The sequence below is a fragment of the Xenopus laevis genome, chromosome 3L, assembly GCF_017654675.1.
Source record: "Xenopus laevis strain J_2021 chromosome 3L, Xenopus_laevis_v10.1, whole genome shotgun sequence".
NCBI lineage: Eukaryota > Metazoa > Chordata > Amphibia > Anura > Pipidae > Xenopus > Xenopus laevis.
In genome coordinates this window covers 104701311-104724322 of record NC_054375.1, presented here as the reverse complement: position 1 = coordinate 104724322, position 23012 = coordinate 104701311, and the positions used below count along the sequence as shown (strand labels likewise).

Below are 23012 nucleotides of genomic sequence, written 5' to 3'. Positions count from 1 at the left end.
AAAAAAAGCAAAATTACCAGGCGATTCCCCCATACAAAAAGGTGCAGTAAAGCAAAGCTTCTATTTGAAAAAAGAATTACTTTATACTTTACTTTTGCCCAAAAACAAGGCTTAACATAGTGAAACATATAGACAACAAAAAGGAAGACACAATGTCCACTTTTGGCTGTGCACTTTACACAATCTGCTGATGTAGGGAAATGGGGGAGCTCAGGATTGTCCACTTGGGATGCATTTGGAGGTCGAATAAATTTTGATTAGACAGGTTTTAAAATCCAACTGGTAACTGCATCTACTGGTATAAGTAATGTTGAGCTAATCAGTCTGCATGTCCAGTCATCTAGCTATGAGGCCGACTAAAACAATACGCATTTACGTTGTGCACTTTTGTTCAAGTAAGCCCTTAATGTGAAAGAACTGGCCACAAACTAGATCTCGACAAGCTTCAGTGTAATTCTTTGTGACAGTTCCACTTTAATTGCAGTGGTTCTATTTCATTTGCTTACATTCTAAGGGGCAGATTTATCAAAGTGTGAATTCATAACTCACCACAATAAAACTCACTCACTTTCTATTCCTTCCTATGGGATTTTTAAAAGCAAATTTAACAAATGGTCAACTCCATTGTTAAATAGGATTCTAAAAATCCCATATTAATGAATAGAACATTGGTGAGTTCTACTGCGGCGAGTTCTGATCTCACATTTTGCTAAATCTGCCCCTAAGTGTTAATGGCGAAGATGATATTTACCACAATCCATTCAGCGATATTTTCATAGAGTTCGGGATTAAAAATGGCTTTTTTGAGACGAGCCAGTGGACCATCAGCATCCACCAATCGACACCGCATGAACACATCACAGTATCCTTTAAATTCATTGCACGGTGATCCTGGTTGCAATGTAATGGTTTTTCCTTTAAAGTAAGCTCTCCATGCTTCTGAACCAGTGCTAGCACATGTGTGCGGTTTCACTGAAATGGTGAAAAAATTGTATTAAAACAAGGTTTTGCTGCAATAGGTTTATCTCTGAAAATAATACATTGTTCTTTTTCTCAAACAGTCCAAAACCCCACAGTCACAGGGTTTGATACCAGGTGTTTTGTCCACCACATGCTTTAGTAGCCTAAAGGTGGCCAACATCGTCAAACGAGCGGATCTTTCCCCGATATGCCATTAACAAGCATGGCTATATCGAGGGTAATCTGATTGTTCGGCCGTATGGCCGAACGATCCGATTACGATGTGCCGTGGGCTCCGGCGGGATCGGTCTGGTCAAAATCAAACCTGACCGATCAACCAAACGACCGATCTCCGCCGGACGAAAGATGTCGGCACACGCCACACATGATCCGAAAATCGTACGAATCCTCGATTCGTACGATAGGATCTGTGTGTCTATGGCCACCTTTACACACAGAGTGAAACCTTCCATCATCCCATTGCATTAATTCTTCAAAGAATCACTTTAAAGGAACAGTTCAGTGTAAAAATAAAAAACTAGGTAAATAGATTGTATGTGCAATATAAAAAATGTTTCTAATATAGTTAGTTAGCCAAAAATATAATGTATAAAGGCTGGAGTAACAGCCAGAACACTACTTCCTTCTTTTCAGCTCTCTAACTCTGAGTTAGTCAGCAACTATAAGGGGGCCACATGGGACATGACTATTCAGTCACTCCAGTCTTTATACATTACATTTTTGGCTAACTAACTATATTAGATACATTTTTTATTTTGCACAGCCAATCTATTTACATGGATTTTATTTTTACACTGAACGGTTTCTTTAAGGGAATTGCCATTGAAGCAATGGAAGGTTGCTTTGGTTTTGGGCTCCCAAACTACTAGTGGGAATAACACCCCAGAGAGACCTGTGAGTGCGTACAATTATTAATTAGGTAAAGGGGTTCTAAGTTAAATTTTAAAATAAAATCTCGTCTTCATCGGGGCGACAATATCCCCAAACTTCCGAAGTCTCCCGTCCCCCTGGCGATTTTCATTTTAGCCAGTGAAAGTCAGGGAGATTGTCTCCCCAAAGAAGAGCAGATTTTTCGTTGGGGCGACTAATCTCCCCAAATCTGCTCGTGTGGCCAGCCCTAAATGCCTTCCCACTATCCTTAAAGTACTAAAAATATAATGCAGTGTTGTCCTGCACTGGCCAAAACTGATGTGTTTACTTCAAAAACACTACTATAATTTATATAAATAAGCTGCTGTGTAGAAATGGGGGCAGCCATTCAAGAGAGAAAAGGCTCAGGTCACACAGCAGATAATGGTGTTATGTTTTCCACTATTTAACCACTATTATCCACTATTTAACATGTGCCATATAGCCCTTTTTCGAATTCTGCCATTGCTACACGTCAGCTTGTTTATATGAACTATAGTAGTGTTTCTGAAGCAAACATCAGTTTTACCAGTGCAGGGCAACAGTACATGATATTTTCATTACTTTAATTTTTTGGTGTTTCTGTTCCTTTGAGACAACCATAGTTCCAAATCTGTTTCAGCGCTAAACAGACTTTAAATATGAATACAAAGCATACGCTTGGAATTTGTACAACTGCTTAGCATTGCGTCATATTACGGACACTCTGCTATTAACCTGCCAGTTCCAGGCAAAATGACAGAGCAAAATGTGTGCTTGCATTGTTATCAAATCATTCTCAGCTAGATACTAAGCATAATAATGGCCCTTGAAATTACACAAATTGTCTCTTTGATGGAGTGTGGAGCTAGAAGTCCATATAAAGTGTAGATGCTGCTGAATGAAGTTTAAATGAGATATAAAACGGATGGGTATCAGAACAGAAAGCTGGTGTTTATTGCAGTATTGCCTTCCCCTCTGTTCTAGTCTTAATCCCTTAGTGCAACCAGTATGAAAATATCAGCAATCATGTCTTACTTTTCTCCATGCAGCAAACGTGGCACAGCTCCTTGTCATCTTTGCCATCAGTACTGCCACAAGTGCACTCTTCCAAGGCATACCTCTCACAGATAGATCCTGCGCATTGCTGTGGGGAAGGGAGAGAAAGGAGTCAGCTTGCAAATACACATGTACAAAATATATGCAAGACAGTGTTCACAGCAAACCTTTTGCCAACACACTGGATGTCAAGTCCTAATATGAGTCTATTGTGGCACAGGTAGCAGCTGCGAAAAAGTGGAGTACAAAAAACAATGTGCTGCACGTGGAAGCTTATCAGTTCTACTAAAACAGAATTTGTGTAAAACGAGAACTGTAAAGTTTTCTAACTTAAAACCACTAATATTGTATGACTATAATCTAGACCAGTGATGTCTAACTGGTGGCCTGTGACCCCTACCTTGTGTGGCTCCCCACATGAAAGTCTGCCTGCTTACCTTGTGTAAACTTTAAAAAGTATCACTACAGAGATTAACTGGCCCCTGCATTGTTCACACATGTAATCCCCCCCGCATTGTTCACACTTGTGACACCTCTATTGTTCACATCCTAATCCCCAGTATTGTTCACACCTTAGACCCAGACTGAAACTGCCCACATTGTTCACCTGTTCAAATCTCAGAAAGATTGTAGGAGCATCATTGCAATTGTGTCACTTTATGTAGCACAGTATGAACTGGTCATCTTTGAGTGGTCCTCATAAGTTTCCCCGTCTGATGCTCTATTCTGCTTTTCCCTATACTCCCTGTGTGTGCCATACTCTGCCTGCCCTTTGCTCCATGTGTGTGTCATACTCTGCCTGCCTTATGCTCCCTGTGTGTGCCCTGCTCTGCCTGCCCAATGCTCCATGTATGTTCCCTACTCTGTGTGCCATGCTCTGTCTGTGGGATGTGAGTCTGGTGGTGGTTTGTTAGCATTTGGAAATACCTGTTAGGGGGACCCCAAGGTGTTTAATCATGTGCTGGGGGGCGGAGGCATATATATTTAAGGTATGTCTTAATATGACATAATAATCTTGTTTCACATAAGAGTGATAAGTGATATTCCTGCAGAGAGGACCAACCATTTGGTTTTTGGTGTGCTGCCACAATTAATGTGGACATGGTCTGAAAAGTTCTGGTGGTAACATGGGTGTGGTTTAAAGTGGGTGTGTTTTAAAAACAGGGAGTGGTATACATTGGCTTCCATTATGAGCCCTACACCACATAGGCCAGAAAAATTCTTAGCCCTGGGTACAACAGAACTTAGTCAGCACTGGTCTAGACTAAATCAGCAAATAAACTAAAGTAATTTGTTGTTTTTACCATTTAAAACATATTAATAAACATGAGCTGCTAAAATCTGATACTAATCTGTAGCAGTTCTAGAAGCTGGAGCTTTCTGACCCCTGTAATATAATCAGGAGCATGCAGCCTACACCCTGCCTGCACATCATGACAGACAGAAACCATGCAGCTAACAGAAACATATTTACTAACAAGTTGAATGCAACATATTCTTACTGAATTTCAGATTATTTTTATACTTCTATATTATACAGTATCTCCAGCTTTAGCCTGGGTTGGTTCAGTCCGATTGAGTGAATTTAAATTTCTTTGAATAGGGCACTACAAGAGTTAACATGTATATGCTGTAAATTAGTTCTAGCCCCATATGACTGCTTCAAACTATCAAGCACAAAAACCAGGGATCTTCTAACTTTGTCCTACAGCTGACTCAACTATTACTTCATCCGTCAAGTGCTATAAGTACATGTCATCGAAATTCTCAAATGTTTATAGAATAAAAGACTAATCATTTTACTCAATTAAGATGAACATTCCCTATTACTAAATCCCAAAGAGGCTTTAAACATTTATTGGATCCCAAGTAAAAAACAAGATTCCTTAATATTAATTTTTTACTGTAATGATTAAATGTACTAACCCCCTTGATGCAAACTTGGGTTGCTCTGTTACACTCAGTTAGGTTTTCTCTAGGTTCTGATGGTGGACACTGAGCAGAGTTGCCATTGCAAGTACCCACTTTGGCGCAGTCAGATTCATCACGGCATTTGTCACTTGCTCGCTTGAAGGTACATCCTGTGTTGCAACAAGGGCCCTGGCTGGGACTGAAAACACAATATAGGATAAAGCAACCCTCTTCTCCAGTATCTTTCCTTAATTATGCAATTTTCATGCACATGACTTATAAGTCTACAGTGCCACACAAGCTGGCATTTGGGAGGCAGACTAGCAATAACTGGCTTTGAGAAAATCAAAAATACCAGACATACCTATCACACACAGGAGCTGAAATTAAATTATGTGTAAAAATTTAAAATGTTGGCTCACTGGGCCAATGTAAAGAATATGTTTATTGTGCTCTAAGTCTCCAATGCTATGAAGCTATAGCACAAGTATTCGTCATAATAGCAAATAACCCATCTGTGTTCTAGTTATGAGAGGAGCAACATAGATACCTGCACTGTTTTCCAGGCTTTAATGTGCATTTTACATTTTCCGGCTGATTTGCATCATAACAACAGTCATCCTTACACTGGTCACTGTAACCACAATCACATTGCTCTCCTTGCTCCACCAGTCCATTGCCACATATTGGCTGGCCAGACTCTGCAAAACAGACAGTTAAACAAGGTTAACATCCTATTGTATGTATGTATGTATGTATGTATGTATGTATGTATGTATGTATGTACTGTGGTGTGAAAAACTATTTGCCCCCTTCCTGATTTCTTATTCTTTTGCATGTTTGTCACACATAAATGTTTCTGCTCAGCAAAAAACGTTAACTATTAGTCAAAGATAACATAATTGAACACAAAATGCAGTTTTTAAATGAAGGTTTACGTTATTAAGGGAGAAAAAAACTCCAAATCTACATGGGCCTGTGTGAAAAAGTGATTGCCCCCCTTGTTAAAAAAATAACTTAACTGTGGTTTATCACACCTGAGTTCAATTTCAAAGGTTATAAAGCCATTTCTAAAGCTTTGGGACTCCAGCGAACCACAGTGAGAGCCATTATCCACAAATAATGGCAAAAACATGGAACAGTGGTGAACCTTCCCAGGAGTGGCCGGCCGACCAAAATTACCCCAAGAGCGCAGAGACAACTCATCCGAGAGGCCACAAAAGACCCCAGGACAACATCTAAAGAACTGCAGGCCTCACTTACCTCAATTAAGGTCAGTGTTCACGACTCCACCATAAGAAAGAGACTGGGCAAAAACGGCCTGCATGGCAGATTTCCAAGGCGCAAACCACTTTTAAGCAAAAAGAACATTAAGGCTCGTCTCAATTTTGCTAAAAAACATCTCAATGATTGCCAAGACTTTTGGGAAAATACCTTGTGGACCGACAAGACAAAAGTTGAACTTTTTGGAAGGTGCGCGTCCCGTTACATCTGGCGTAAAAGTAACACAGCATTTCAGAAAAAGAACATCATACCAACAGTAAAATATGGTGGTGGTAGTGTGATGGTCTGGGGTTGTTTTGCTGCTTCAGGACCTGGAAGACTTGCTGTGATAGATGGAACCATGAATTCTACTGTCTACCAAAAAATCCTGAAGGAGAATGTCCGGCCATCTGTTCGTCAACTCAAGCTGAAGCGATCTTGGGTGCTGCAGCAGGACAATGACCCAAAACACACCAGCAAATCCACCTCTGAATGGCTGAAGAAAAACAAAATGAAGACTTTGGAGTGGCCTAGTCAAAGTCCTGACCTGAATCCTATTGAGATGTTGTGGCATGACCTTAAAAAGGCGGTTCATGCTAGAAAACCCTCAAATAAAGCTGAATTACAACAATTCTGCAAAGATGAGTGGGCCAAAATTCCTCCAGAGCGCTGTAAAAGACTCGTTGCAAGTTATCGCAAACGCTTGATTGCAGTTATTGCTGCTAAGGGTGGCCCAACCATTTATTAGGTTCAGGGGGCAATTCCTTTTTTACACAGGTTTGGATTTCTTTTCTCCCTAAATAATAAAAACCCTCATTTAAAAACTGCATTTTGTGTTTACTTGTGTTATCTTTGACTAATAGTTAAATGTGTTTGATGATCAGAAACATTTTTGTGACAAACATGCAAAAGAATAAGAAATCAGGAAGGGGGCAAATAGTTTTTCACACCACTGTATGTATGCATGGGGGAGACAAATCACATAATAAATATATACAGAATCATAGGACAAAGAGCTTAAGTGCTATGTGGTAAGAGACATAGTGCACCATAGAGCTTACAGTTTAAGTGGATGGGAGGCTAACATACAGGTACAAATTGGAGATAAAAAAGTGCAAAAGGTAATGCATAGTCAGTAGGGACAGGACTAGGCTAATGTTCTAGGTAGACTATTAATAATCTGGACAGAGATAGATATTGCAGAGAAATCAGTTAAAAAATGACTAATTACTGTACTTTTCTGTAATTGTTGTAAAATGGATTCTACACACATAAAAGGATTCCTGTGTTGCCTTATTGGCAACTATTCCAACAGTTATATCATTATATCGTCAACACAGTGACAATTATTAAATACAGTGAAATTGCACATGCCTAGATTATAAATATTTACCCAATTGTACACTATTTTTTGTAGACAAACCAATATATAATGCATAAGGCGCAGACGCACCATATACTGGCAGATTTGGTGCAATCAACTATGGATATCATTCAGGATTAATGGGCTGCCATGTACATACTGAAAATCATATAAAATGTATTGGTACTTGCATGTCCAACTCAAGTGCCATTAAACTTTTAACTGCCTACAACCTACTATGTCAATAAGAAGACTGAGAACACAAAACATTCCATTGCAGGTATATGGTATTTATTTCTGTTAATAAAGTGTGCCCTTGGTCTAGTAAACCACAGCAACCACTCAGCAGGTAGCACATTTTCAATTGTAAAAAAAATAATATATATAAAAAAAAAGCTCTCAAATGCTTGCAGATGCAATAAAGTGAGCATTATGGAATCATGGACACTCAGACAATGAATAGTAGAGCGCCTGATACCAGTACATGGGGCAGGCATTAATGGGATCCTAAAAACTTTACTTATATGCCTAAAATGTGTTACAAGAGCTCCTTAAATGAAGAATCCTTTCAACAGACACCTGGATTCTAATTCATGAATTAAAACCCCTCAGTGTTTTGTCTTGTTAAAAAGTCAGCCCATCTACTTTAGAAGCAAAAAACAGAGGTACGTGGATTCGTTTTTATTAATGAGCACAAATCTAGCACATTCTCTCCAAGACTCCACTGGCACCGGGTGCCAGTACTGTAGGTAATAAATACATACCCACAAAACAGGAATTCCTCTTTTTCTCCAGCACTTGGCTTATATTTCGAACACTGCAAAGTGAGAACTTGTTATTGTTGAGCTTGTCCCCAGATGTGGCTCTGGCATACATAATAAAATTGCCATTTTCTTTAAATCCTAAATTCTTGGATTCTCCTGGGGTACACTCATTGCCGGAGTCATGCTGCAATAAAATATAAGCAATATGAGGGAAATTAGGCTGTAAGCTTCACCATGGCAAGGCTTGAAATCAATAAAAAGTCTTTGTAAAGCCCGGCATATTATACTGGAAATATATACACATTAACCATTTTAATGTTGGCTGGTCTTAGATCATGCTGTGATATGTACTGCCATTAAACACATGGTGAGGGATACAGATCAAAGAGAAACCTAGAACTGTTCCCACTCGTTCTACTTGTACGCTGAAGACTTTAATTCTACAGCAGGCAGCACGAAAAGGGTTAATGTAGTAGAGTATCAAATGCAATATCATCTCCTATCACCAGATGGAGCCGCAAAGCTGTTTCATTTACTGCACTCGACAGGTCTGCCCTTTGCAGGGTGTTCCAGGGCAGGCACAAATTAAATGGGTATACAGAGAGCAAAGATGCCAATATATCATGCTACAACTAAAGCAATTGTAGAAGCACAGCAAGTGGTGCAAGCAGATGTGGAGGCCTAAGCTGGCATGTTCATTAACAAATAGTGCTGCCAGAGTTTACACATATATCATAGTGTAATAAAAGGAACACAGAATACACTAGTCTTACCAACTGGACATACGCTTAAAGATTTCCCCCGGTCGAGCCCTTCATTCTCTTATTGGTTTTGTAACTTGTTTACAGAAAAAATAGATACCCATAATAATGTGAAAGTGATATTTACTTACTGGAGAGCCAAAGTTATGTCCGACTTCATGTGCAAAGGTGATATGAGAGACCTTAGGGGGAACGTGTGAGCCATAGTTCTGAACTGTAATGATTCCAGTATTCAGGGATTTCTTTTTGCCATCAGAGTACAGTTTGTTTCTTTCACAAATTCCACCGGAGCTACCTAAAAATGACAAGCAAAAGCTATAGAATGCATGTCTTAAACAAAGACAAGGTCATATAAAGAATTTAAGACAGGCACACAGGACATTTTGAAGAACTGCAGCAGTTAAAACTGCCACATCCTATTTATATGAAGAGAATTATGAATGCTGCAGATATTCTTCCTGAAAGAACGATTGAAGTAAACAACAACGACCTGTTTGTAACATTATCCCATTTATTTAAATTTTACAAGGGTTACATAAAAAAGATAAAACTTTTTCTCACTTCAGGTTGGATAGTAAATAACCTGCATGTACAGGCCACCACTGGTTCTCCCTCATCTACGTTCTCCTATCAAGTTTAAACCTATGGAGGCAGACTGCTCCAATGCATTGTGCTTCATCTATAGCCGTGCTCCCCAACCAGTGGCTCGTGAGCAACATATTGATCACCAACCCCTTGGATGTTGTTCGCAGCAGATGCTGATTTTTCAATTCATTTTTTGGAGGCAAGATTTGGTTTGGATAAATACCAAATATGTGGCCAAGCAGAGCCTCTGTAAGCTGCCAGTCCACATATGGGCTTCCAAATAGCCAATCATATACTTTATTTGGCACCACCAGGAACTTTTTTTCATGCTTGTGTTACTCCCCAACATTACATTTGAATGTGGCACACGGGTAAAAAAAAATGTTGGGGGATCACTGATCTAGAACATAATACGGCTAGCAATGCTCTTCAGTAGTCGTTTTTTGCAGCAATCCGAGGAGTTCAGCAGTTTTCTCTGCATTGTGTTTCACATAGTCACAATTTAATATCAGTCTTCATTTTTTAAATTTTTGCAGCTGTCCGTTTGATAATTGAAAATGTAACCGTGATCTGATTGCTAAGGCTTAATTACCATAGCAACCAAGCAATTTGGAAAGCAGAATGGAATATGAAGAGTAGAAGAATGTATAGAAATATAGGCAATAGAATAAGCACAAAACTGATGCCTTACAGTTTAGTTTTTTTGGTTTCCAGGTTCAGTGATCCAGGTAACCAAAGAGCATTTTTATCGGCAAATCAGAAAGAGGCACAATTTGCACAAATAAAAAATTCACATTTCGCAATGTAAAACTCTTCATTACACTGTTATTGCACTCAAAATTGTTATTGCACATTCTAAGAAGCAACTTATAACAGTATGAGAAGTTTGACTGCTGCTGCACTCCCTTGGAAAAGAGCAACAGCCAAAGCTTTCCAACAACCACCTTGCAACTCCTGATCGCAATCAATGTAAAGTTCTGCACTGAATACATGTGGAACTGTGACCAAGAGACCCTGGTGTCCATACGTCTTGTGTGCACTATGGAGTCAATGTCCTCCAGTCATTGCTTCCTTTCCATGTCTGTCCAATACAGCACCTTTCATTCACTACTAGAAGAAGTGGTAAATGTTAGACAGGGACATCTTGTTGTACTATGTAACAAAACACCATTGTTTTATTCAAAATGTTCTCAGCAAACGTGGTGCACAAATTACTGTAGCACCTTATAGGAGTTCTGCTTTGGTACTGCACAGCCTGGGAAGAACTTTCATTGATTGAGAAGCATTCTCATAGTGGGAATCAGAGGCATCTCAACAAAGAGACTAGCAATCCCATTAGCTCCTGCTGAGAAGAGGCACCTGTATGCACGCATCATTTCTCCCTCGACATAACACCAGATATTCCAACGGCACGCAAAGGCACTGAACTGCGATATGAAACCTTGCTGAGTTTTTGTCACTTTTCAGTAGATCAGACATTTGATTATCAGAATTCCTCACAAAAACAGATGGCAAATTTGTTCTAAAAACACTTTTATGTGCATCCAATAATGCAAAAATCTATTTCTAAACTCGCACCAACATTAATGCAATGTGTAAAATCACTATACAATAGGCATTTCTAAAAAATATTTTTCCTATACATTAAATTCTTATAGAAGTTGTCACCTATTTTACAAACAACCCTGCTGTGATATATACAATCATGAAATTAAAAGGTACACATAAAAAAACCAACACTTATAATATGTAGAGTACATTGTAATTACTTAAAGAAAGAAGAAGAAAGAAAGGAATTTAATAAACCCCACTAAGATCTTGCCAATATAATGGTTCCCCTCCACATACACTGCATCTATAGCCAGACAAAATCCACTGCTACAAGTGATGTCATCACTCTGTGCCCAATTGAAGAGACCATGGGCAGACAAGTACACCACAACTTCAAGCAGCAGTGGGTGAGGATTAATCCAGGAAAACGAGTGGAGATTACAACGAACAGTCACCTGCTCTTTTCTATTACCGTATATACTCTAGTATAAATCGACCCGAGTATAAGCCGAGGTAAATAATTTTACCTACGAAAACTGGGAAAACTTATTGACTCTAGTATAAGCCTAGACACAACTACAGCCCCGTCTCCCAGCAGCGCACATTCTGCCAAAGCGACCCCCCCAGCGATCGACCGGACTTCTTTGCAAAGTTGATGGTGACAGAGAATTGCCAAACGGATTACTGTGTGCATTGTCCCACTGTCCCACTACCATGTGCAGAGGGTGCTGTTTGATATTGCCATCACTGTTAATCTTTCATACAACCAACAGAGGGCGCTGTGTGATATTGCAGTCACTGTTATTCTTTCATATAACCAACAGAGGGCGCTGTGTGATATTGCAGTCACTGTTATTCTTTCATATAACCAACAGAGGGCGCACTGTTATTCTTTCATATAACCAACAGAGGGCGCTGTGTGATATTGCAGTCACTGTTAATCTTTCATATAAGCAACAGAGGGCGCTGTGTGATATTGCAGTCACTGTTATTCTTCCATATAACCAACAGATGGTGCTGTGTGATATTGCAGTCACTGTTATTCTTTCATATAACCAACAGAGGGTGCTGTGTGATATTGCAGTCACTGTTATTCTTTCATATAACCAACAGAGGGCGCACTGTTATTCTTTCATATAACCAACAGAGGGTGCTGTGTGATATTGCAGTCACTGTTATTCTTTAATATAACCAACAGAGGGCACACTGTTAATCTTTCATACAACCAATAGATGGCGCGGTGTGATATTGCAGTCACTGTTAATCTTTCATATAACCAACAGAGGGCGCACTGTTATTCTTTCATACAACCAACAGATGGCGCTGTGTGATATTGCAGTCACTGTTATTCTTTCATATAACCAACAGATGGCGCTGTGTGATATTGCAGTCACTGTTATTCTTTCATATAACCAACAGAGGGCGCACTGTTATTCTTTCATATAACCAATAGAGGGCATTGTGGGATATTGCAGTCTCTCCCCATGTGTACTGTTGGTATAGGAATGATTAAAAGTGACTGCAATCTCAGCTACTCGGTACCGCTGACCCGAGTATAAGCTGAGGTAGACTTTTTCAGCACATTTTGGATGCTGAAAAACTCGGCTTATACTCGGGTATATACGGTATTCTTTAAAGGGATCCTGTCATCAGAAAACATTTTTTTTTCAAAACGCATCAGTTAATAGTGCTACTCCTGCAGACTTCTGCACCGAATCCATTTCTCAAAAGAGCAAACAGATTTTTTTATAGTCAATTTTTTAATCTGACATGGGGCTAGACATTTTGTCAATTTCCCAGCTGCCCCTGGACATGTGACGTGTGCCTGCACTTTAGGAGAGAAATGCTTTCTGGCAGGCTGCTGTTTTTTCCTTCTCAATGTAACTGAATGTGTCTCAGTGGGACATGGGTTTTTACTATTGAGTGTTGTTCTTAGATCTACCAGGCAGCTGTTATCTTGTGTTAGGGAGCTGTTATCTGGTTACCTTCCTATTGTTCGGCTGCTGGGGGGGAAAGGGAGGGGGTGATATCACTCCAACTTGCAACTAGCAGTAAAGAGTGACTGAAGTTTATCAGAGCACAAGTCACATGACTTGGGGCAGCTGGGAAATTGACAATATGTCTATCCCCATGTCAGATTTCAAAATTGAATATAAAAAAATCTCTTTGCTCTTTTGAGAAATGGATTTCAGTGTAGAATTCTGCTGGAGCAGCACTATTAACTGATTCATTTTGAAAAAAATGTTTTTTTCCCATGACAGTATCCCTTTAAGTTTCACTATTCATTTTCAGAAGTTCTGCACAACCTTATCAAAGTGCTGCTATGTGTTTACCTCTACATACACAATGGATTTAGTCAACAAGCTACATGTGCCTACCAGTATAGGGCAATTTCATTACCTGAAGGAGCTCCAACCCATGCGAGTCCCAGGACACCATCATCGAAATCCCGGTCTGTAAACACATATGCCAGGCAATAATCATCATGGTTCTGCTCAGAGTTCAATTCAAGGAATTTTTCCACTCCAATATTAGGAAATCGAAAAGGATTTGTAGGGTCTTTCTCATCACTTGTTACATTTATCTGAAAACAAACATAAAACACTCACCCAATGTTTAAAACATACATATTTATTTGTAAGATGCTAATGACAAAAATGAAAAGGCCTATGGCTAGAAATAGTATAAATTTAAAGTAGTCCTCAGAAGCTCACATCTTACCATGGCATCTATATGGTGAATAATGTACCCATTACCCATGACAAAATATAATAAAGCATAAATGGGGGAATGTAATTAGGTTGCAAAGAGAAAAACAATTCACACCAATAAGAATAAAAATTCACATCTCAACGTAATATAGTTCCTTAAACTGTTATTACATTGCAAATTTTAATAGCGCACTCTTAGGGTAAGGGCACACCTGGAGATTCGGGGAGATTTAGTCGCCCGAAGACTAATCTCCCTGAACTGCTTCCCTGTAGCTTCACGAGAAAACTTTGGGCGACTTCGGGAAATCAAAGCGCCACGAGTGCATTGGGCGATTAGTCGCCGGAATAACAACTGTGGCAGAATTTGCACAACTGCATTTTCGGAAGCAGTTTGTAAATGAGCTCTAACGTGTATCATTTTTTTTACTCCACTCTTTTGTTTAGCTTTAGTTCTCCTTTAAAGGGGTGGTTCACCTTTAAGTTAAGATTCAATATGTTAGCCACTTCGCTATTGGTCTTCATTATTTATTATTATTATTTATAGTTTGCTTAGGATTATGATTTACCTTCCTTAACCTTTACCTTCCTTATTCAAGTATCTCATTCAAACTGCTGCCTGGTTGCTATTGTAACCAAGACCCTGGCAACCAGATCGCAGCTAAAATGCCAGACAGGAGAACTGCTATACCAAAAGCTAAATAACTGAAAAATCACAAAAGAATAAAAAATAACATCTGCCTGATACTTACAGTTCATTTTAAGGCAAACCAACCCTTTACGAGGCAGTAAACGGGTTTAGCAACTAATTCAGTGCTAAATTTTACTGAATTCTCTCTACTGAACTACCTCCAGCACTTTTAATGTTTATGCTGCCAGAGCTGCAGTAGTATCTATTAAGGAATGCAGTACAGAGTTGTACAGATATTTGTACTCTAAAAACTTACTCGTATCCTTTTCACCATGAAGCTGATATTTCGAATTCCACTAAAATCAGTTGACTGATAAACTGTGTCGATCGCCTTCACATGGCTGGAAATCTATTTATTGGGCACATGAAAAACAAAATGCAATACACAAGTTATATGTTGAGAATAATATTTTCCCATACTTTGAGAGGAAAAAAATGAGTACAAAAACACCAATTATTAGCCAAATAATGTGTGTTATTTTATTTAGAAAAGCCCAGACCAATGGGATTTTACATGAAGGGGAAATTAGATAATCAGAGCCTTCCTTTCACAGGAAACCTATTGCTATCACTTCCCATTGGCAGTATAGATAAGTAAAAAGGCTTTAACATGGCTTAATAGTATAAATCCCATTCTTGTTTGAAATCTATGAGAATAAGGGAAGTTCTTACCAAAAAGTGTATAAAGCTGTAAAGCTATTGTCTAGTGGTTAAGAACTTCTTTGTTCAAGCCATGCTTACAATGTAATTTTAAGGGAACTATATTAAAATGAGCCTGCAAAGTCTATCTTGTGAATTAATCAGGACTGCACACAAAGCCATATATAAATGAATATACCCTTATTGTGTCCTAGATGCCAGAGCAGAGCAACATTTTTTAAAGCAATCGATACAACCTAGAAGCAACAAACCTTTGGTAATGTACAGAACCAAAATTAGAAAAAAAGTTGTCCAAAGATTTATGGGCCTAACTGTTTGCTATGAAAGAGAAGCTGCAGTCGCCATCACCATGATCAGACTGAAACACATCTCTTTAATTACTGGGCCTTAGGAGTTTACAGTGCTTAAAGGCCATAAAGAATAATTGTGGCAACGAACAAAAGCTGCTGCCCACAGTTTATCAGTTTCAGGGCAACTGTAGCAAAAATACAATCTTATCCTATGTTATTGCATCTTATAACACATACAGCTGCATCTACATACATTTCTAAAACAATTAGAACCCAATACAAAGGGAAATAGATGCTCATACACATGCTTATATTGACTACTAACTTAGCCTTTCTTGCTTGGAACTATGAACAGCAAGGTTAATATCTGAACAGGGCTTGGGAAGATACTGAATGGGCCAGATACTGAGGAGTGGAAGCATTGAACAGGCTGCCAACATAATCACATTCTTGGCATGAAAACTGAATTATTTTATCGGTCTGAGTGGAACCACCACACCTGTGCCCACAATACTGGCCAGAATACTGACTGTTTCAAACAACAGCATTCTGTGCTCCTGTTCCGCCTCTAATCAGTCCTGAATGGCTTTCTGCTGTGTTCCCAAACGCCTTAATTAAGCTGTTTTAATACTGTAGTTGCTACATTACCCTACCTGATGTATGAGACATTCACCTTTATGGCTGCCACTTTCAGTTTAACTTTAAGAGGCAAGATAAAACATGACATTCTTTTTCTAAGCCCTTTACCCAAAGGATTTTCACTCCTTAAAGTTCCATCCATTTCTGAATTTCCATTTGTATGGAAGAAACTTATAGGAAGACGTGTGAAATGTATCTCCTGACATTAACACAATGAATGGGGGAAAGAATTGTACAGTAAAGAGAACAAAATGGAATAGAGCAGATCTCAGTATGAATTTAAAACCAAGACTGAACATACAGTCCATTACAATAATGATCTCTCAGGTGGTACAGAACAGACAGCTGGTGGATAATACCTTCCTCAACATTAATGGCCAGAGATAGAAAACTTGCTCGGCATCAGTCTGCTTTAGGGATATGCACCAAGAGAAGATGGAAAAATATAAAAAGCTTTGATTTGATTTTTACAGTATTCCTCCAATATATTTTTTATTTCAGTGGGATTGTATTTTAGCTCTTGTGGCATTCAAGATACCAAAGAAAAAAATGCTAGGAGTCCGATATATTGCCATTAATAGTTAGATAAGCTCTATTTAGTAATGCTTTTACTTCTGCTTCAGTAAAGCCTTAGCAATGAACACTAATATAGATCCTAAATCTGTAGGGTTTCATGGAAAGTTGCAGCTATATCCATGCATAGCTTTAATTTCTCGGCTTATTAGCCATTGTTTCCTCATGTGTAACAGTTACCTACTACAGCTCTAAGACAAACAGTCCTATAATTTTCAGGTAAAAGTTTCAGCACAGCCAATAATGAACACCTGCGCCTGTGGGAATAATAGGCAGAACCATTTAGCAGAGAGACTGTAGGTACATTTCGAAAAATGGGCCAGATGAGTATATCACTTTTTTCAAATCCAGACCCCTGGTGCAGGTTTTTTGTTCTATTTTATATACATTGGATTTCTGTGCACGGGGGCAGCTACAAGGTAGCTGGATGGAATGTGGTGCTGTCCAAGAACTATATATAGATAGGTATGAACTATTAATTAAAGGGGAACTATTGCAAATAAGAATAACAGATAAAACACCATTGTATTGGATAGGGCATATCTGTTATGTACAATGTAACCTGTGCCTTCTTTTTTTCCATCTTGAATGGCTGTCCCTAAGGCTACACAACAGCTTGTTTATATAAACTATAGTAGTCTTTCTGAATCAAACACACAGCTTTTACCAGTGCAGAGCAACAGTACATTATATTTTAATTACTTCAATACACTTTCAGTTTTTGGTGTTACAGTTCCATTGAGGACAAAATACATAGATAGCATTTTTTAAAGGAGAAGAAAGGTTAAATCACTGGGGATGATAAATGTTAGTCAATCAAGTGATTTTAAAGGGGTTGTTCACCTTTCAATTAACTTTTAGTATGATGTGAAATTCTGAGATAATTTGCAATTGGTTTTCATTTTTTCTTATTTGTGGTTTTTGAGTTACTTGACTTTTTATTCAACATCTCTCTAGTTTGCAATTTCAATAATCTGGTTGCTATGGTTCAAATTACTCTAGAAACCATGCATTAGTTTGAATAAGAGACTGGAATGTGAATGAGAGAGAGTCTGAATAGATAGATGAGTAATAAAAAGTAGCCTTACAGAGCATTAGTTTTTTAGGTGGAGTCAGTGACCCCCATTTGAAAGCTGGAAAGAGTCAGACGAAGAAGGCAAATAATTAAAAAAACTATAAAAAATTATGAAGACAAATTGAAAAGTTGCTTAGAATTAGCAACTCTGAAACATACTAAAAGTTAACGTAAAGGTTAACCACCCCTTTAATCACTTACCCGATACCACTGGCTGGTGTTCATGTTAGCAGAAAGCTGCACCAGCCCCGTGCTTCTTGAATGCCAGGGGCAGACATGGGCAAAAGAGTAAAAATTATAGCTTTTTTTCCATAAAGGACCAGTAACATCAAAAAAAAAATTTAAAAAAAATTGGTTATTTTACAAAAAAACAAAACACCAAGACAAATTATTCTTTAAAATCGCAAAGTATTTGAGAAAATACCAAAACTCCACTTCTGCTCCTCTTCAGATAAGGCGACAGGGCGACCATCCATTGAGCGGCACTCAATTTATCCTCCTGGCTATCTGCTGCTGGATCCTTTCACTCCTACTTTCTGTGTTGCAAAGTTCCACTGCTCATGAAGGTGATCACCATTTTCTCATCAGAACACCAGCACTAGGGGACTTCAGCTGACGTGGTTTGAGTTTGCATCCACATTCTTCAGTGCCTCGCCCGTAGCCCAGTGCTGGTATTCTGATTAGAAAATGGTGATCACCTTCGTGAGCAGTGGAACTTTGCAGTATGGAAAGTAGGAGTGAAAGGATCCAGCAGCAGATAGCCAGGAGGATCGAGTGCCGCTCAATGGATGGTCGCCCTGTCGCCTTTTCTGAAGAGGAGCAGAAGTGGAGTTTTAGTAAGTTATTTCTCAATAAATACTTTGCAATTTAAAGAATAATTTGTCTTGGTGTTTTTTTTCTTGTAAACTAACAAATTTTTGAAAAATTTTTGAAGCGATACCGACACGTTCCTATAAAAAAACCATAGGAACGTGTCCATATCAAGGAGGTGCTGCAGCCCGAATATTTTCCTCTAAAAGCCCCCTATCCAGGGATAGGATCGATCAGTCGTGCTTGCTGATAAAAACCCAAGGCCAGTGCATTTTTCTGCTAACAGGAGCACTGGCCCGAGGTATTAGATAAGTGATTGGGGGGGGGGGCATTAATACCACAGTGATTTATATGTTCCTTCTCCTTTAATTACAAATTCAAAATAAACCTCTCATGTGATCATGGAATATATTAGACTCAAATCTATTATAAGTGTTCTTTAGCATTCAAAATGTTACTGCATACACAACACAAGCTGAAGTACCTGGGCTATCACTGCCTCTCTGGTTTCTCCATATCGTTTGTAGAACAGATGATCTGTTTGTATGTACAACTGGCATGTATTTTTTTCTGCCTGTGCTGCTCGTTTCTTCCGTAGGATGACTGGACCACTATCTTCATGATATTCCTTGTGATCCTACATGAAAGACAGCAACAAAGACAAAATTAAATTCAACATAGATTAATGACACTTTAGCATTTGCTTCTCTTGAGCTACTGACTTTGGTTTGACTGGGGGTACTGTAATTTACAACAAATACTAGAGATTCGTACAACAGGACTCTGATGTCTATGCAACATGTTCAGTAAGAAAATATATAAACAGAACTTTTGTTATAAAGCTTTTATACTGAACACAAGAATTAGTTTAACCATGGCACATAGGTGAAACACTATTTTCAATTCTATATATATAATTTTTGGCGAGCATATGCAGATAAAGTAACATCTTACATGCTTCTCTGGTTCTTCTTGCGCTGACATCTGATATTCTTTCATTCTTTTAAAGACAGAAGAATCAGCGCATCCTCCTTCAGTTCCATACTTATGTGGGTACTCTGGAAAAAATTCATTTTAAAAGATTAGATGGGAGACATCTTTTTATATCTCTCTATCTATATCTATATCTATAGATATAGAGCTATATCTGTCTACATCTATCTATATAGAGGAAGAGTGTTGCACTCGCTGTGAATTTTAATAGCAGGAGCTTTTCTCAAAGTATATATATTCAGCATTCCTTTCCGACAGTCCTAAAGGGGATACAAATGACTAACCACCTGTCAACCTTTGGGGTTGCCTGGCTGCATCTAATAATGGTTGTAAGAATCGACAATCATTCTTTTGTACATAAGATCCAGTTTAGCAGCCATTCAGTAGGGAATCCATATTGAAAAGTGTGCTTTGCAATAGCTCATAATCTCTAGTCAGCTCCGTACAGCATGTCTCCTTTCCTGCCTCAATGGCACTGGCCATACTAGAAATGGGCAAGCAGTGCTGTCAACAGTAAGTACTTGCTGACAGTACACAAACATATTTCATGTGTATTGATGTTATGCATGGGACGCCCAAAACACAACTGCTTGTGGTCACAGCATAGTGCACATGCAGCATAGCCTGATGACAACAGGGTTGTGAACTCAAAAGATTCTGTAATAGCAAAAGGAGAACAAAAAAATGCCTGCAAACTCAACTGAAGTTCCTGGCCAAGACAGTGCCGATATGCTTCAAGTGGATTTATGTTGCATTATCATAGCACCGCACCACTACACAACTGGCTCAAAGGCTGCAGTCATTATAGAAATACTATGCATCACATGTTTTATCCTACTCAAGAAGTAATGAGTGTTTCTGAGGTTATGCTACATTTAAAGTGGACCTGTCACCCAGACACAAAAAGCTGTATAATAAAATTCCTTTTCAAACTAATCATGAAATCCAATTTCTATTCTTTTATTAAAGCATTCATAGCTGTTGTAAGCTTATTTAAACATCTCAGCTGTAAATCAAATATTGTCTGCCCCTCCTCTAGAAATCGCTGCTCTCCCCACATTTCCCCGTTCTCTATACCGTTTTAATTGTGTACCCAGGGCATGGGGATGGACATCAGGTCCCCCATTCTGGTGCACAAAAGATTCAGAGATGATCCAAGACTTGCCTTAATAACAGTGTCCACAAAATGGCTCCTGCCTGCTTGCTATAATTATGAATTCCCAGACTGAAGGAAACAAGATTCAAATAATTTATATAGTGTAATTGAAGTTCATTTTGCTTGACTGATGTGATAAAATAGGATTATGAATAATTTTTTTGGGTGACGGGTACCCTTTAAAGCACCAATTTTTATGTTTTGGGTAGCGGAGGATGAGTAGAGCATAACAGTGCTTTATTAGCAGAGTCATATAGGCATTACACAACAGTAACTTTCACTTTCACTTTTTAAGCTGACAGGAAGTATGCACAGATAAGTCTGAGTGCAGGCCATTTGCATGAACACCACACCAATATAGAAGCATTTCCAGCAATTCAGAATTGTTTGGATTAACTATACCTTTTGTTTTTATTTCTTACACTGAAAAGAAAAGAGAAACTGAAAGGGTTTTAAGATTAAACTGGCCTGTCTTCTTGGTTCTAAATTGCAACTATGTGAGGAAGAGAAGGCAGTTAATCCAATCATCCACCACCTCTTTATCTGTAAAGCCAGCACAAAACTGGGGAGAAGGTGGGACAAATGTTTATAATATTGGTGAATAATATATTCTACATCCTGCCTTAGGTAACAAAAGAATTATGTTTTGATATAAGAACAGTGAGCACGGTGGATTTCTCATTATGTTTATACAGTATAATCCTGATTTTGCCCAACCTGTCGGGTCAAAGTAAGAGATCTACATATTTAAAAAACTGTCTATATGAGCTCATATATACATTTTGGGCTTGAAATAATAGCAGATATAAACCACATATACTACAGGTATGGGACCTGTTATCCATAATGCTCTGGACCTGGGGTTTTCCGGATAAGGAAATTTGAATCTTCATACCTTGAGTCTACTAAAATATACATAAATTAAACCCAATAGGATTGTTTTGCATCCAATAAGGATAAATTATATCTTAGTTAGGAGGAAGTGCAAGGTACCATTTCATTACTACAAGGAAATATTTTTAAAAAAATCTGAATTATTTAATTATAATTAACTCTATGGGAGATGGCCTTTCCTCAGTTCAGAGCTTTCTGGATAATGTCAGAAGCGATGGCTTTACAAGGCAGTCTGCATCCTCAACATTGTTGAAAAAAAAAAAAAAAATGCCTATTTACAAAAAAAAAAAATAAAACAGATAAATTCACACTACACCATGTAGAATGTCAAATATAAAAAAATCAGCAGGCATACCAAGACCTAGAACTGAATGAATGCTGACTAATCATCATTGTGAATTCTGGCTCCAAAGCAAACTCTAAATAAATAATGGAGCCCCCAGTAACGCTCCAGTAAACTCTAGAGAAGAGCTATTTATGTATTTATGCATGCATATATTTATTTGTAGAACACTATGCTATAACAAGGAAAGATTTTAAAAATAGAGAAACTGGGTGTTTGCTTTCCTGGCTATGTTAAATAAATGAATGGCAATTTTAAAATTAAGAAAATCAGACCTGTAGGCCTTTAAATAAGATATTCCTAATCAGGTATATAAACGGTATATATATTCTTTTCCTGATTTCTGGGGCCTGGTAAGGGCAATAGCACATGGTACATTGTCGCCCAAGGTGAATCTGAGCTATGGCTGGCGACAAAATTTCTCTAGTTCCCTTACCACGACTATTCACATGGTCAACCACAATAACCATAAGTTATTGTGCCATTGCTCTATATGTCTCAAAATCATGAGAGGTACATCTTTGCCCAGTAATTTCTATGCATTTGCTTTGAAAAATAATGAGGAGTATATAAATTTTGAATATACTAATTATGTAGTTAAGTTCTAAGGAGCAGAGTCAAGTTTAGCTTCTGTATGGGTCAGCATTTGCATTTAATTTGTATGTTTGATGTATACAGAAAAACATGTGAAGCAGGCACTCAAAATGAAGGCATTCTTCCACCAGGCAGTTTAAATTAAGTAAAAAGAAGTTTATATCCACAGATACAGCCTTACGCGTTTCATGTTACAAACAGTCATAGGCTGACTTTCTGATTGATGTATACACCCTCTATTGAACAGCACTAAATAATATAGTAGGACTTTACAAATATATGTTAATACCAGCTAGTTATTTTAGTGGTCTGTTTTGTTAACATGAACCTCCTGAGTAAAGTTTGTTCTTAAAATGAAAATACTAAAAAAACATATTGTCCCATGCATGGGCAGATTAACTCCATTGCATCTTTAGTAACATACAAGAACCTTGACCAGTTTAACATCAACCTGAAAGCT

At 38.3% G+C, this 23012-nt stretch overlaps 1 protein-coding gene across 1 annotated transcript in view; it reads right to left on the bottom strand.

Moving 5' to 3' along the window:
* The window catches only part of LOC108711361 (disintegrin and metalloproteinase domain-containing protein 10-like), an 83845-nt gene that overhangs the window by 3979 nt on the left and 56854 nt on the right, over window positions 1–23012 (bottom strand). The window contains exons 5-14 of the mRNA XM_018253026.2: window positions 19527–19630; window positions 19057–19209; window positions 14782–14874; window positions 13527–13710; window positions 9122–9285; window positions 8230–8413; window positions 5390–5540; window positions 4855–5038; window positions 2908–3016; window positions 752–972 (exon numbers count right to left, since the gene is read on the bottom strand). Coding sequence (XP_018108515.1) covers window positions 752–972; window positions 2908–3016; window positions 4855–5038; window positions 5390–5540; window positions 8230–8413; window positions 9122–9285; window positions 13527–13710; window positions 14782–14874; window positions 19057–19209; window positions 19527–19630 — 1547 coding nt within the window. The remainder of the gene's footprint in view (window positions 1–751; window positions 973–2907; window positions 3017–4854; window positions 5039–5389; window positions 5541–8229; window positions 8414–9121; window positions 9286–13526; window positions 13711–14781; window positions 14875–19056; window positions 19210–19526; window positions 19631–23012) is intronic.